Source organism: Staurois parvus, unplaced genomic scaffold, assembly GCF_062004578.1.
Source record: "Staurois parvus isolate SC_StPar_1 unplaced genomic scaffold, SC_StPar_1.0 ptg000053l, whole genome shotgun sequence".
Classification (NCBI taxonomy): Eukaryota; Metazoa; Chordata; class Amphibia; order Anura; family Ranidae; genus Staurois; species Staurois parvus.
The window spans coordinates 2,201,581-2,217,712 of NW_028317849.1; the positions used below are offsets into that span (position 1 = coordinate 2,201,581).

The window sequence follows — 16,132 nt, forward strand, 5'->3', positions numbered from 1 at the left end:
TAAAAGGTACTGCACCATGAGCTTCTGTTCTTTATATTTTCCGAGTGGCTATTAAAATACCCGATGACAAGGATGGTGTTTGAATGAAGTGGATCTACAGAGTCACAGTCTCCTGCAGAGTATTGCTCCAGGGGTAGTGGAGATCGTTTTTCCAAGACAAGCTTCTGTCTCAACTGTCTACAGATCATTGCTTATGTAAAGATGTGCTGGTTGCTTTAAATCTTAAACAGCAGTTGCAAAGCATTTTTTTTTCTTTTCCCTCTTTGTGAGTGACAGACAGGGAAAGCAGGACTGTGCTCTGATTGGTGGTTGCTACAGCTGAGAAGGATCCACCCATAGCAGCACTGTTGCAGCTGGACCTATGATTGGCTGTGGAGGAAAGGAGAGAGGAAAAAAGAAGAAGAAGACATGTGGAGAAGGAGACATTTTGGGGGGACCGCATGGAGCAAGGGCTCCTGGTGTAAAGTCATAAGAGACTCACTCTCTGTGCTGCTAGAGCCCATGGGCTGGGCTGGGAATGTGTAGCAGAGGAATTGTTGCAGGAGGACAGTGTGCAAACCAAGGATTGTCCTGCCTGACACTCAGGATTACAGCCACTCAAGTGCATGTGTCTCTCAAAGTCTGGAGCTGCTGAAAGAGAGAGGATTTCTACTACTGTCTAATGCTATCTAGAGGACAATCCAGAAACAGTGAGTACTCTGTGATGAAAGGGGATTTTGATATTGCTGCATTTGCTGTTCATCTCTGGAGAATGGTCATGAGAAAGCCTGCTCTCTAATTCTCAGAGTGACACAGATCTTGGAAAGCCCTAGCTGCTCAGAATTAGCTATTCCTGCTGATTGATGAGAGAACTCTGTCTCTGTATATTACTGGTTTGTCTCCTCAAGACCTGTGCTGTGGCTGAAGTGTGTGTTGTGTTCCAAGTCCCCACAGAAGCTTGCTGCTCTGAATATACTGAGCAAGTGTCAGTATATCAGAATTTCACCTGTGTGGTAAAGATTTTGTTGAAGTGTTATTTTTCTATTGCAATGTTCACTGGAAGATTCTGCTTAACCACTTCCTGTCCGGACACTTTTACCCCTACCTGTCCAGGGCAATTTTTAGCTTTCAGCGCTATCACACTTTGAATGACAATTGCGCGGTCATGCAATACTGTACCCATATGAATTTTTTACCATTTTTTTGAGACAGATAAAGCTTTATTTTGGTGGTGTTTATTCACCGCTGGGATTTTTATTTTTTTTACTATGTAAATGAAAAAGTTCAAAAATTTTGAAAAAAAGTGTTTTTTTAAATAAAATTTTGCAAATAAATAATATTTCATCATAAATCTTAGCCAAAATTTATTCCGTTATTTTTTTAGTAAAAAAAAAAAAATCCAAATTAGTTTATAACCAAAAATTATAATTTTTAAACATTTTTTTTTACATTTCATTTTTTTTTTTATATTATTATTTTTTATTTTTATTATTTTGTTTTACATACTGTCACCCTAGCAGTACACTGTCACCATGGTGACACTGTACTACTTGTGGGGGGTGATGAAGATTTTTTTTTTTTTTTTTTACACTGATTGCTTTTACACCCATATAGGATGTAAAAGCAATCATTTCTCTTTCTCTGTGTCTGCATTCCTGCAGTCATTGAGAATTACTGAGTGAGCTGTGAGTGGTCACAGCTTGTCACATGGTACAAGGCTGTTGTGAATAGCCTTGTACCATGTGACCTCTGTGATCATTCACAGATTTCACACGTAGTAAGCAATGATGTCACAAGTGACATCTTGCTTACTACTTTGCATGTGATCACTGATTCGCCAATCAGTGATCACATGATCGGGACCTCGTACAGAGGTCCCGTCTGACGATCGGTGTTTCACTGTGTCCGGAGGACACAGCGGGCACCGGATCGCGGTGGTGCGCGCTCCCAGGGAGCGCGCACAGCTAGAAAAGGCGGGTGCCGTTTATGGACGGCAACCCGACCCTGGACTGCCACCGCCCTGCCGTTTATAAACAGCAGGCGGACGGCAAGAGGTTAAAGGAGACTGTGCTATCCTGCTACCCCTGGATTACAAATACTCTCTCATGCAGAGAGTGAGCGCTCTTCCATTGATTAAAGGGCCCCAACGTTGAGAGACTTTAAGTTTCATCCCACTGGCCAGTGGTTAGGTAGGACATTTCTACCCTAGATTGTACTGCTATAACAAATGTCAATAAGCTGCTAAACCTCATTAACAGTTATTGTTCATGTGTCAATGTCACTCTCATATGTCACCCTAGTCAGTGTGATACTAGTCAGTTTTTGGAGTCTTTGGCGAGTGCATTGTGACTTCTTACTAACTGTGTTATGCAAAGTGGTATCTGTGGTTTATGTACATTACCTGTGTTAAATCAACTAGTTCTTTTTCAGGGTTTGTCTTCTTCAATAAAACCCATAAAAAATATTCTCAGAGTGTCGAAGTGTTCTGGGTATAATTGGAGGTGTCACCAGATTCAGGTGGGAGATGAACCTATATATCTAGCCAAGTTCCACCCAAGGGTGTGCTACACTTAGAAGAGTGATCTACAGAGTCTCCTGCAGAGTATTGCTCCAGGTGTAGTGGAGATCGTTTTTCCAAGCCAAGCTTCTGTCTCAACTGTCTACAGATCATTACTCCCAGAGCAGAAAAGTGTTTATGCTGGTTTATAATATGATCAGCATATTGCTCTGGTGAGTTTATTCATTTTATTCGGTGGTGGATACACTTGGTGGATTTCGTTTGAATTTTTTCATCATTACTATTATATACTTTTGGGACTTTATATGTTGGATATGATTTTGTTTTGATATTTTTGTTTTTTGGGAGTTTTACATGATTTATTATATTTTAATATATTTTTGTCACGGTTATATATATATTTTTATATTTTTTTACTAGCGCAGTCTATGTATTTTTGTACTTATCTGTGCATTAGCTTGCATTCTGTAAAGGCAGTCCATTAATTTGAATAATAACACAACAAAAGGTGCGTGCAGCAATTCTGTCAATGCAGTGCAGCACAACATACATTGTGCTGTAACACAGGTCCATGGGCAAAGTGCACTATTCAGGATAATTGTGTTACTGCAGTGTGAAAGTGTGGACCCTGGAGTGTGGACTGGCATTCTCCTTTCCGTGAAAAGATTTCATTACATTACCTGACTAGAGTCTGTGATTTTTTCGTTGCTCCCTGCGCATATCATTCCATCAGTTAGATCATGATAATAGCGGTGGCACAATCTTCGGCTTACAATAGTCACATTGGTCTCAAATAATTTGTCAGTAGCATGGATCTTGTCAATCAGTCCCCACCCTGCAACACTGCAGGGGATGTCCTTTGGAAGGTCTGTGTTACTGGCTGGAAGTTCAACTGCCTGCACATAGCGATTTATCTCGGCTGGGGACAAGAGCTGGAAGTAAAAAGACCAGTAAAAAGAACAGTACTTGACTAAGTCCCTTAGGACCAACTAGTAAACATCACAAGGTGACTGATTAGTAAACATCATAAGTGACATATGATCAATAGTCATACATGAATCTGGATTGATTCACCAAGATTCCTGCAGGTCTTGTTCAAAATCTGGCAAACCTTATTGAATTTTATCATTGCAGATCTTGTGGTTACATTTTGGCCAATTTTAGGTTTAATAAGGCAAACTACTGCCAAAAGAAGGTACTCCAGTTCTTACGACATAGCCCAGCTTTGCAGACTGCCTTATTAAACCATAAGTTTCATGCAATATCACATGGTCCTGATGAAGCAGTGTGATCTTGCAAAACTTGTAGACCTACAACTGATCCAAGAACTTGGGACATCGGTGGGATTGTCCCATCTTTCTGTGACTTCTAAAGTTCTCTTTATAAGCATTGTCTGTTAATCTTTATGTTGATTATTAATTTGATATTTTAAACAATAGCATTTGTAATGAAGTCTATGTTTTAATGTACAATATTGTGTAAGTGTGGCTCCCAGAGGCATATTTAAAGCCCCATTTTGCAAATTATGTAAATATATGGTCACTTCACCTTCTTCCTCTGGCCCATATTTGACCTGGGCACTAAATGACCTTGTCCAAACCCTGGAACTGCCTTTATCTTTGCTACCATTTGTTACCGACTTTTGACTTGTTGCTCAACTATGCTTCCACCTGCTCCCAACTTGCAAGCACTTGCTACCAACCTTTGACTTGTTTACTGACTACACTTATGTTTGATACTTACCTGCTACATCTGTAACCAGACCCCAGCTTGTTCACCTCCTGGTGGGGTGATCCTGAAGACCACGACCTGGCATTAGCACTCAACGAAACCGATATCCACCATCACAAGCTCTGGTGAAGACTAGTTAGTGCTTAGACTGCATGGCCCCGGGAGAGCCCACATCATCCGAAAGGGTGACCTGTTTATGTACCAGGGGTGGACTGACCATTTGGAAACTCGGGCACTGCCCGAGGGCCCAGGGTCAGTAGGGGGCCCCATGAGATGCCCCTGGTACCTTTTTCATAGGCTTTTTTGAGTTTGAGCAAGGACACAGGGGCCCCATGATCCCCTGACTGTACAACATACTGAGGATCTGTCAACCCTGAAAGCTGAAAATGAACCTGTTCTGTTCTTCCATCTACTGAAAATATGTACTAGACAAAAAAAAGGACTCTTTATTTAAGAAAAGGTTTTTCTTCTCTTAGAGAAAAGAATACATTCTTTCTCCTTGGACGCTCTGCAAAAAACCTGAGACAGGCTTAAAGTGGGAGGGGTTACACTGGACTGTCCTTACCAGTGTCCAATCTCCTGAAGGCAGCATCATAACCCAAAATACCTGAATACTTCATCCCCGTCCCTCAATTTATGACTTGACCGCTTTCCCACTGCCCTATAGCAGATATACTTCTACAGGGAGGCAGGGGTGCACAAAATCACATATATATATATGTGTGATTTTGCATTTCCGGGCAGGGGGTGCGCGCGCGCCCTACCCACACCGCTGCTCGTGGCCTCAGCTGTCAATCACAGGGTCCCAGCCAGTGTAAACAATACAGTTCTCTCCCGCCAGTTCCTGCACACTGCTTTGCATAGCTCTGCATAGCAGAGCCATGCAAAGCAGTGTGCTTACAGTTGAAAGCACTAACACAGCACACAGTAAAACAGCACACAATTAACCCTTTGATTGCCCCACATGTTAACCCCTTCCTGCCCAGTGCCATTAGTACAGTGCCAGTGATTTTTATTAGCACTGATCACTGTATTCGTGTCACTGGGGATGTCAGTGACACCAAGTCAGTTCCCCCCAGTGTCAGAATGCCCGCCACAGTCCCGCTATAAGTCGCTGATCGCCATCATTATTAGTAGCAAAAAAAAATACCAGTATCTATACCACCATTTGTAAACGCTATAACTTTCACGTAAACCAATTAATTTGCACGTATTGGGATTTTTTTTTTAGCAATGACAAGTAGCAGAATACATTTTGGCCTACATTTATGACGAAATTTGATTTTTTTACATTTTTTTACTGGCCATGCTTAATAGCAGAAAGTCAAAAATATTCTTTTTTTTTCTCAAAATTGGTCTTTTTTTTTTATAGCGCAAAAAATTAAAAACTGCACAGGCGATCAAATACCACCAAAAGAAAGCTCTACGTAAACTTCATTTGGGTGCAGTATTGCATGACTGCGCAATTGTCAGTTAAAGTAACGCAGCACCGTAACGCAAAAAATGGCCTGGTCAGGAAGGGGGGGGGGGGGGGTGGTAAATCCTCAGGAGGGCAAGTGGTTAAAAAATAAAAGTTTTCTTCTCACCTTTAACAACATGATGTCATTATTTGTCAATTCTGGATTATACTCTGGGTGAACGTGATAGCTCTCCACACCCAAGATCTGTTGACTACTTTCAGGTTCAGATATATCATGGGCCCCAAGGATAACTGTAGTTGTTTCCCTGTACAGACAAAGCCACCGGCATGGTCAATCAAACTGAATAGGGTTTCTTTCTCATTAAGATTGCATAAACAGTACCACGCTTTCTGGGGGTGATGAAGTGTTTAGCTCAGACATATATATTTATTTTGTTTAATATGACTAAAGGATTCAACAATCCCTGGTTCTTTTATTATGTTCAATCAAAGGCAGGAACTGCGTGAGTCTTACATGATGACAGAATCCTTTTATTTACAAGAAAAGCAACAATAAGTAACAATCACTGAGCAATGATGATGATGTTACTGGAAAGTGGGGCTTTGGGGTGTCCTTAAAACACACTATTTAAACTAGAATAGCCTTTGTCCTAAGCTGCACCCCACCACATTGAACATGAGACCAGGTTCACATACTCTAACTTTACGTCACGGGACTTAGCTCCCGAAGGAACCACCAGAACCACCAAGTGGAAGCACCATCCCACCAGATTGACCCCTGGTAGACCAGGTTGACCTGTAACCTGCCCCTTTATCCTTTGCTTGCTAAGTAATTTTAAAACCTAAAATGAAGGGTGGTGGGAAAATGATCCCTCCGCACTTTCCAGAATTAAACTTTAGTCAGAAAATGAATTAAGTCCGACTAGATCATTTCAGGCTGGCCCCTTTTGCAGGTATAGCTATGTAAAACATTTAAAACAAGTGCCTATACTGTTCAAAGCCCTGTCTCACCCTGCTCTGCACATGCTCACTTCTCTCTATTTTTTGGTACTGCCAAAAATCTAGAGGTTAATCTGCTGACAGCCTAAACATTTACTTATGCTCAGGGGGTTTGGGCTTCGGCAAAATGGCAGCCTATGGCATTATATATATTGCTGGAGGCAATATACAGCACACAGTAATTTTGGTAGCATAATTATTACTGTGGAATGTATGTTCCTTGCTGAAGAACATTATTTTTTGTTAAGTTGTTATGGGTAAAGTTGTGCTTTAAGTCCCACAGTCCCCACAGGAGCAACCCTTTTGTCTTCTCCCTGCTCATCTGACCTTCACCTCCACATCCTAAACTCACAATTTACCTGTCTCTTGGACCTATTTCTCCCCTTAATCATGCAGACCCTCCATTCATTTGTTCTTTGCCATACCTTGCTTGTTATTATCTACTGAGTATTTGTAATAACAGTACTGATAACTATACTTGAAAGATATCATCTAACCTTTATAACAATTTATAAATTACTATTTATAACTCTATAACTTACTATGGAGGCAAAAACAGTGATTGCCAAATATTGTACAGAAATTACTACAGAAAGAATGTTTTAATAGATGACAAGTCTTAAAAGATAGTAAGTCTTAAAGTGTTACTATACCCATGACCCTGCATTCACTATATCTGGTCTTCCACAGTACACAGAACATGGAAATGCAATTATTTTAGTAAATAAAGACTGCTATACACCTTTTCTCATCAGCAGTTATAAAAGGCTTGTGGTTCCTGTCGGTGTCCAGCAGAGCACTGGTTAAAGTGTTACTGAACCCAGGACCCTGCATTCACTATGTCTGGTCTCCCACAGTGCACACAACATGGAAATGCAATTATTTTAGTAAATAAAGACTGCTAAATACCTTTTCTCATCAGCAGTTAGAAAAGGCTTGTGGTTTCTATCAGTGTCCAGTGGAGCACTGGTTAAAATGTTACTAAACCCAGGACCCTGCATTCACTATATCTGGTCTCCCACAGTACACAGAACATAGAAATACAATTACTTTAGTAAATATAAACTGCTAAATACCTTTTCTCATCAGCAGTTAGAGCAGTCTTGTGACTTCTATCAGTGTCCAGCAGAGCACTGGTTAAAGTGTTACTAAACCCAGGACTCTGCATTCACTATATCTGGTCTCCCACAGTTCACAGAAAAATGGAAGTGCAATTATTTTAGTAAATATAAACTGCTAAATACCTTTTCTCATCAGCAGTGCAGTCTTGTGACTTCTATCAGTGTTCAGCAGAGCACTGGTTAAAGCTTGGAGGAGTTTTCTTTCTGCTCTAGGAGGATGCAAAACCCCTGACCTCTGTCTGGACAGTGCTAATTGGCCCTGTGCTGATCACATGCACTCTCCCAAGAAAAAAAACAAACCTCTCTAGCAATACACACTAAACTGAGCATGTGCAGAATGGCTACAGGTTCAGTCTGTCTTATCAGGAGATAAGATGTGGACAATTGAAGAAGAGGAGGAGCAGCTGTTCATGCGTATCCACACATTAGGCTGTTACTGCAGTTAGGGATGGATGATCACCCCGGATACAGGCAGATAGCATCTACTAACCCCTAAAAACAACGCCACTGCATTGCAACCGTGTGCATTGGGTTTGATCTGCTAAAGGCTGTTCCTTTTGAAAGGAAGTTGCACCTTGCAAGGAAATTTACCCTAAACCTTAGTGAGTGTGGTGAAGTTTCACTTTGTAAAATACCCAATCCTGTGCAAGGAAGATATAAAAAAAGATGTTTGCTTGCATATGATTGGCTGATGAAAACAGGAGAGCTTTGCTGCATTCACTAAGATCTGGGGAAAATTGTCTTGCAAAGTACAGTCTATTGACCATTAGTAAATTAACCCCATTGCATCTTAGTCACATGAATGCATACTATCCTTCATTTATCTAAGGCTAGAATTACAATTTCCCGATGCTGTGCTGCGTTGCATTAAGGGAACCTAAATGAATGGGTGGCAATACACCAAAATGTTCTAAGGGCCAGTTCACACTACATGCGTTTCAGTTGCTTTTTTTCTGCATCCAAAATGCACAGAAAGTAGGTTATATGGTTGTCAATGTCATAGTAGAACAGGCTGCATTTGTTCTGCACAGAACTGTACTAGAACGTGGTAAAACGCATCAAAAACACACAGGAACTCAACAAAACGCATAAAAAGGGGAACTGGAATGCACATGTCCCTATTTATCTTGAAGAAAAAGAGAGGGGGAAAAAATGAACTGGAACGTATCAAAAACACACTGGAATGCGTCAAAAACACGCATGCGAAAACGCATCCGGAATGCATTTGGACTGCGTTTCTATAGTGTGAACCGGCCCTAAAAGTGGGACAGAGTAGCATTGTGGGGCACTACAACACTTGTAAGTGGAGTGCTACTCACAATGAATTGCACATGGGAATTCTGCCATACTGAAGTTTCTATCTGCCAAACCCAGGTATCTATTATTATAATAACATACACTATTTTATACCACACAGAATGAAATGAACGTATTCTGTTTTTAAAATTTTAAATAGCACTTGTGCTTTTGCATTTACACACATATATATGTATACATGTTTATTCTGTGGATTCTCTCTCTCTCTCTCTCTGAGTGTGTGTGTGTATATATGTGTATGTATATGGAAAGATGTGGGTTTTTTTTTTTTTTTTTTTTTTTTTTTACGTTTTCTATATATACACTTTTTCTGTATGTGACTTTTTACATTATGATTACTATTATTACTATACATATTACCATGAGTATTTTCATGTGTATTGCTACGTTCAGTTAACAGTATCACCACCTGTTATACCATCATGATTTATGTTATTAGTTTGAGGGGAATTTGTATTTGTATATGCATTTGTTTTTTACCAGCTCTGATGAAGAAGGGAGCACCCTTCGAAACGCGTTAGACTTCATACCCCCCCTTTTTGATTTACCTGTAACCCTGTTTGGATTATGGTTACTTATGCCTGTTATACAATCATTTTGTGAGTATATTTCCTTATTAATAAAATTAGTCACTATTTATTGAGGTAATGCGCAAGGTTTGTGCGCTCTTTCTTTCATCTTCCTCTACAGTTTTATTAAGCTTCCCCAGCTTCATGATAGAGCTGCACAACCTCTGATCACCAGTGGAGGAATACACAACACGCTGCTTGTCACTAACGCCTGTTTGATCTGAGTCCTTGAGCGCAGGAGATAATGGATCTTTGTTGACACCTTAATATGCAGTCTATTGGCCTTTTGTAAATCAACTCCATTGCATCTTAATTACATGAATGCATACTATCCTTCATTTATCTAAGGCTAGAATCACAATTTCCCGATGCTGTGCTGCGTTGCATTAAGGGAACCTAAATGAATGGGTGGCAATACACCAAAATGTATTAAGGGCCAGTTCACACTACATGCGTTTCAGTTGCTTTTTTCTGCATCCAAACCGCACAGAACGTAGGTGATATGGTTGTCAGTGTCATAGTTCACATCAGTGCTTGCAGTTCCACAAAACACAATTCACCACAGAGGAAAAGTCTGAGCCAAGTACAAAGAAATAGAATTTCATTAGATACATGGAAAACAACATAATTAATGTCAGGTTATTATTATTTATTTATTACAGATACTTAGCACCATCAATGCACACAGTTCTTTACATATACAGTTGTGTTCAAAATAATAGCAGTGTGTTGAAAAAAGTGAATAAAGCTCAAAATCCTTCTAATAGCTTTTATTTCCATACACATAAATGCATTGGAAACACTACACATTCTATTCCAAATCAAAACATGAAGAAAAATATATATCAAATTTGTGTTGTTCCTCTAAAAAAATTGAAGAAAAGTGAATATTAGACTGTTCAAAAAAATAGCAGTGTTTGTATTCTTCTTTACAAACTCAAACATTCACTATATAAACTGAAAAATGTTTGAAGATTTTGCTTTCCTTTGAATCACTTAATATTTAGTTGTATAAGCACTGTTTCTGAGAACTGCTGTACATCTGTGTTGCACGGAGTCAACCAACTTCTGGCACCTGGGAACAGGTATTCCAGCCCAGAATGGATGGACTACATTCCACAGTTCTTCTCTATTTCTTGGTTTTGCCTCAGAAACTGCATTTTTGATGTCACCCCACAAGTTTTCTATTGGATTAAGATCCGGGGATTGGGCTGGCCACTCCATAACGTCAATCTTGTTGGTCTGGAACCAAGATATTGTACGTTTACTGGTGTGTTTGGGGTCGTTGTCTTGTTGGAACACCCATTTCAAGTGCATTTCCTCTTCAGCATAAGGCAACATGACCTCTTCAAGTATTCTGATGTATTCAAACTGATCCATGATCCCTGGTATGCGATAAATAGGCCCAACACCGTAGTATGAGAAACATCCCCATATCATGATCCTTGCGCAACCATGCTTCACTGTCTTCACAGTGTACTGTGGCTTGAATTCAGTGTTTGGGGGTCGTCTGACAAACTGTCTCCGGCCACTAGACCCAAAAAGAACAATCTTACTTTCATCAGTCCACAAAATGTTGTGCCATTTCTCTTTAGGCCAGTCAGTGTGCTCTTTGGCAAATTGTAACCTCTTCAGCACGTCTTTTTTTCAACAGTGGGACCTTGCGGGGGCTTCTTGCAGATAGCTTGGCTTCACATAGGCGTCTTCTAATTGTAACAGTACTCACAGGTAACTTTACACCTTCTTTGATCTTCCTGGAGCTGATTGTTGGCTGAGTCCTTGCCATTTTGGCTATTCTTCTATCCATTCGAATGGTAGTTTTTTGCTTTCTTCCATGTCTTTCAGGTTTTGGTTGCCATTTTAAAGCATTTGCAGAATGTTCTATGAAAAATGTTCCGGAGGAATGTTCTATGAAAAATATTCTGAAATATTCTATGAAAAATGTTCTGGAGGAATTTTCTATGAGGAACTTCCAAAATGTTCTATGAAGAAGTTCCAGAAGAATATTCTATAAAGAAATTCCAGAATGTTCTATGAAAAATTTTCTGGAGGAATGTCGTATGAAAAAATATTCCGGAATGTTCAATGGAAAATGTTCCAGAGGAATGTTCTATGAAGAACTATCAGAATGTTCTATGAAAAATGTTTTGGAGTGTTCTCTGAAGAAGTTCTGGAAGAATGTTCAATGAAAAATGTTTCGGAATGTTCTATTAAAAATGTTCGGAGGAATGTTCTATGAAAAATGTTACTGAAGAATGTTCTATGAAAGTCTATGAAGGAGTTTTGGAAAAAAGTTCTATGAAAAATGTTCCAGAAGAATGTTCTATGAAAAATGTTTTGGAGTGTTCTCTGAAGACGTTCTGGAAGAATGATCAATGAAAAATGTTCAGAGGAATGTTCTATGAAAAATGTTACTGAAGAATGTTCTATGAAAGTCTATGAAGAAGTTTTGGAAGAATGTTCTATGAAAAATGTTCAGAAGGAATGTTCTATGAAAAATGTTACTGAAGAATGTTCTATGAAAGTCTATGAAGAAGTTTTGGAAGAATGTTCTATGAAAAATGTTCAGAAGGAATGTTCTATGAAAAATGTTCCAGAAGAATGTTCTAAGAGGAACTTCTGGAATTTTCTATGAAGGAAAAATGTTCTATAAATAAATTCCAGAATGTTCTAGGAAAAATGTTCCATAATGTTCTTTGAAGTTCTGGATTAATGTCCTATGAAAAATGTTCCGGAATTTTCTATGAAAAATGTTCCATGGGAATGTTGTATGAAGAACATCCAGAATATTCTATGAAAAATGTTCCAGAAGAATTATTTATGAAAAATGTTCCGGAAGAATGTTCTATGAAGAAGTTCTATAAAGAAGTTCTGGAAGAATGTTCTGTAATGAAATTCCAGAATATTCTATGAAAAATTATCTGGAGTATTTTGTGAAAAATGTTCCAGAATGTTCTATGAAGACGTACCAGAAGAATGTTCTATAAAAAATGTTCCAGACTGTTCCATGAAGTCCAAGAATATTCTATGAAAAATGTTCCAGAAGAATTTTCTATGAAAAATGTTTTGAAATATATGAAAAATGTTGTAAAGAACTTCCAGAAAGTTCTATGAAAAATGTTTTAGATAGTTCTCTGAAGAAGTTATGGAAGAATGTTCAATGAAAAATGTTCCAGAATGTTCTATGAAAAATGTTCCAGAGGAATGTTCTATGAAGAACTTCGAGAATGTTCTATGAAAAATGTTTTGTAATGTTCTCTGAAGAAGTTCTGAAAGAATCTTCAATAAAAAAATGTTCCGGATTGTTGTATGAAAAATGTTCTGGAGGAATATTCTATGAAGAACTTTGAGAATATTTCATGAAAAATGTTCCAGAAGAATGTTTTATGAAAAATGTTTTGGAACAATGTTCCATGCACAAATTCCAGAGTGTTCTAAGAAAAATGTTCCAGAATGTTTTATGAAAAAGTACCAGAAGCATGTTCTATGAAAAATGTTCTGGAATGTTCTATGAAAAAGTTCTGTAAGAATGTTCTATTAAAAATGTTTCAGAGGAATGATCTATGATTAACTTCCAGAATGATCTATGAAAAATGTTCCAGAAGAATGATCTATGCAAAATGTCCGGGAAGAATTTTCTATGAAAAATGTTCCATAATGTTCTATATAGAAGTTCCGGAAGAATGTTCTATGAAAAATATTCCGGAATGTACTATGAAAATGTTCTACAGGAATGTTCTATGAGGAACTTCCAGAATGTTCTATGAAAAATGTTCCTGAAGAATGTTCTATGAAAAATGTTCCAGGGGAATGTTCCAAGAAAAATGTTCAAGAAGAATGTTCTATGAGGAACTTTCAGAATGTTCTATGAAAAATGTTCTGGAAGAACATTCTATGAAAAATGTTCTAGAAGAATGTTCTATGAAAAATGTTCTGGAGGAATGTTATAGAAAAAATATTTCGGAATATTGTTCTCTGAAAAATGTGCAGGAATGTTATATGAGAAATGTTTCAGAAGAATGTTTTAAGAGGAACTTCTGGAATTTTCTATGAAGAAGTTCCAGAAGAATGTTCTATAAAGAAATTCCAGAATGTTCCAGGAAAAATCTTTCATAATGTTCTATGAAGTTCCAGATGAATGTTCTATGAAAAATGTTCTGTGGGAATGTTCTACGAAGAACTTCCAGAATGTCCTATAAAATATTATCTGGAGTGTTTTATGAAAAAAATTTCCAGAATGTTCTATGAAGAAGTACCAGAAGAATGTTCTATGAAAAATGTTCTATGAAGTCCAAGAATAATATTCTATGAAAAATATTCTAGAAGAATGTTCTATGAAAAATGTTGCAGAAGAATGTTCCAGAATGTTCTGTGAAGAAGTTCCTAAAGAATGTTCTATAAAGAATTTTCTGAATGTTCTATGAAGTACTGGAAGAATTTTGTTCTATGAAAAATGTTCCAGAAGAATGTTTATGAAGAAGTTCTATGAAAAAGTTCTGGAAGAATTCCTCTGGAACAGAATGTTCTATGTAAAATGTTTCGGAATTCCTCCAGAACATTTTTCATAAAACATTCTTCTGGAACATATTTCATAGAATATTTTGGAAGTTCTTTATAGAACATTCCTCGAACATTTTTTATAAAACATTTTGGAACTTTTTTTATAGAATTTTCCGTAAGTTCTTAGAACATTCTTTTGGAAATTTTTCATAGAACATTCTTCCAGAACGTCTTCATAGAACATTCTGAAAGTTCTTCATAGAACATTCCTCTGGAACATTTTTCACAGAACATTTCAGAAAAAATTTTAATCGAACAATTTTCATAGAACATTCAGGATCATTTTTCCTACAACATTCCGATGGAACATTTTTCATAAAACATTCTGGAACATTTTTCATAGAACATTCCAGAACATTTTTCATAGAACATTCCAGAAGTTCTTCATAGAACATTTTTCCAGACAATTTTTTATAGAACATTCTACTGGAACTTCTTCATAGAACATGCCATAACATTTTTCATAGAACATTCTGGAACATTTTTCATAGAACATTCTTCCAGAACTTGTTCATAGACCATCCTGGAGCATTTTTCTTATTACATTCTGGAATTTTTTGATAGAACATTCTTCCAGAATGTCTTCATAGAACATCTTCATAGAACATTCTTCCGGAACTTCTTCACAAAACACTCTGGAAGTTCTTCATAGAACTTTCCTCTGGAACATTTTTCATAAAAATTATTCTGGAACTTCATAGAACATTCCAGAACATTTTTTCTAGAACATTTTGGAATTTATAGAACATTCTTCCGGAACTTATTCATAGAACTTCATAGAACATTCCGAAACTTCTTCATAGAACATTCCTCTAGAACATTTTTCATAGAACATTCCTCTGGAATTTCTTAATAGAACTTCTTTATGGAACATAAACATCTTAGAACATTAATCTGGAATATTTTTTCATAGAACATTTTTTTCAGAACTTCTGCATAGGACATTTCAGATTTTCTTTATAGAACATTCTTTTGGAACCTTTTCCATAGAACATTCTAGAACTTTTTTCATAGAACATTTTCCTAGAAACTTCTTCATAGAACATTTTGAAACATTTTTCATAGAACATTCTGGAATTACTTTGTAGAACATTTTTTTGGAACTTCTTAATAGAACTTCTTCATGGAACATTCTGGAAGTTCTTCATAGAACATTAATCTGGAACATTTTTCATAGAACACTTTTTCAGAACTTCTGCATAGGACATTTCAGATTTTCTTTATAGAACATTCTTTTGGAACCTTTTTCATACAACATTCTAGAACTTTTTTCATAGAACATTTTCCTAAAACTTCTTCATAGAACATTCTGGAACATTTTCCATAGAACATTCCAGAACATTTTTCATGCAACATTTCAGAAGTTCTTCATAGAACATTTCTGATAGAATATTTAAAAACATTTTTTATAGAACATTCCTACATAATTTATTTATTATTTATTTCAGGTACTTATATAGAGCTGTCAATTTATGCAGCGCTTTACATATATATTGTACATTCACATCAGTCCCTAACCCTCAAGGAGCGTACAATCTAAGGTCCCTAACTCACATTCATACATACACATACTAGGGACAATTTAGACAGGATCCAATTCACCTACCAGCATGTCTTTGGAGTGTAGGTGGAAACTGAAGTACCCGGAGGAAACCCACGCAGGCACAGGGAGAACATGCAAACTCCAGGCAGGTGGTGCCGTGGTTGGGATTCAAACCAACGACCCTAGTACTGCCAGGAGGAAGTGCTAACCATACATAACATTTTTCATAAAACATTCCAGAATATTTTTCATAGAACATTCCAGAAGTTCTTCATAGAACATTCCTCTGGAATATTTTTCATTGAACATTCTGGAATTTCTTTATAGAACAGTCTTCTGGAACTTCTTCAAAGAACGTCTTCATAGTGCATTCTT

The 16,132-nt window shown here is 37.5% G+C and overlaps 1 protein-coding gene across 1 annotated transcript in view; it reads right to left on the reverse strand.

Moving 5' to 3' along the window:
• LOC149470068 (mast cell protease 1A-like) overlaps positions 1-16,132 on the reverse strand; it is a 54,140-nt gene that overhangs the window by 21,702 nt on the left and 16,306 nt on the right. Inside the window, exons 3-4 of the mRNA XM_089667143.1 lie at positions 5,815-5,953; positions 3,178-3,429 (exon numbers count right to left, since the gene is read on the reverse strand). Of these exons, the coding sequence (XP_089523269.1) occupies positions 3,178-3,429; positions 5,815-5,953 (391 nt within the window). The remainder of the gene's footprint in view (positions 1-3,177; positions 3,430-5,814; positions 5,954-16,132) is intronic.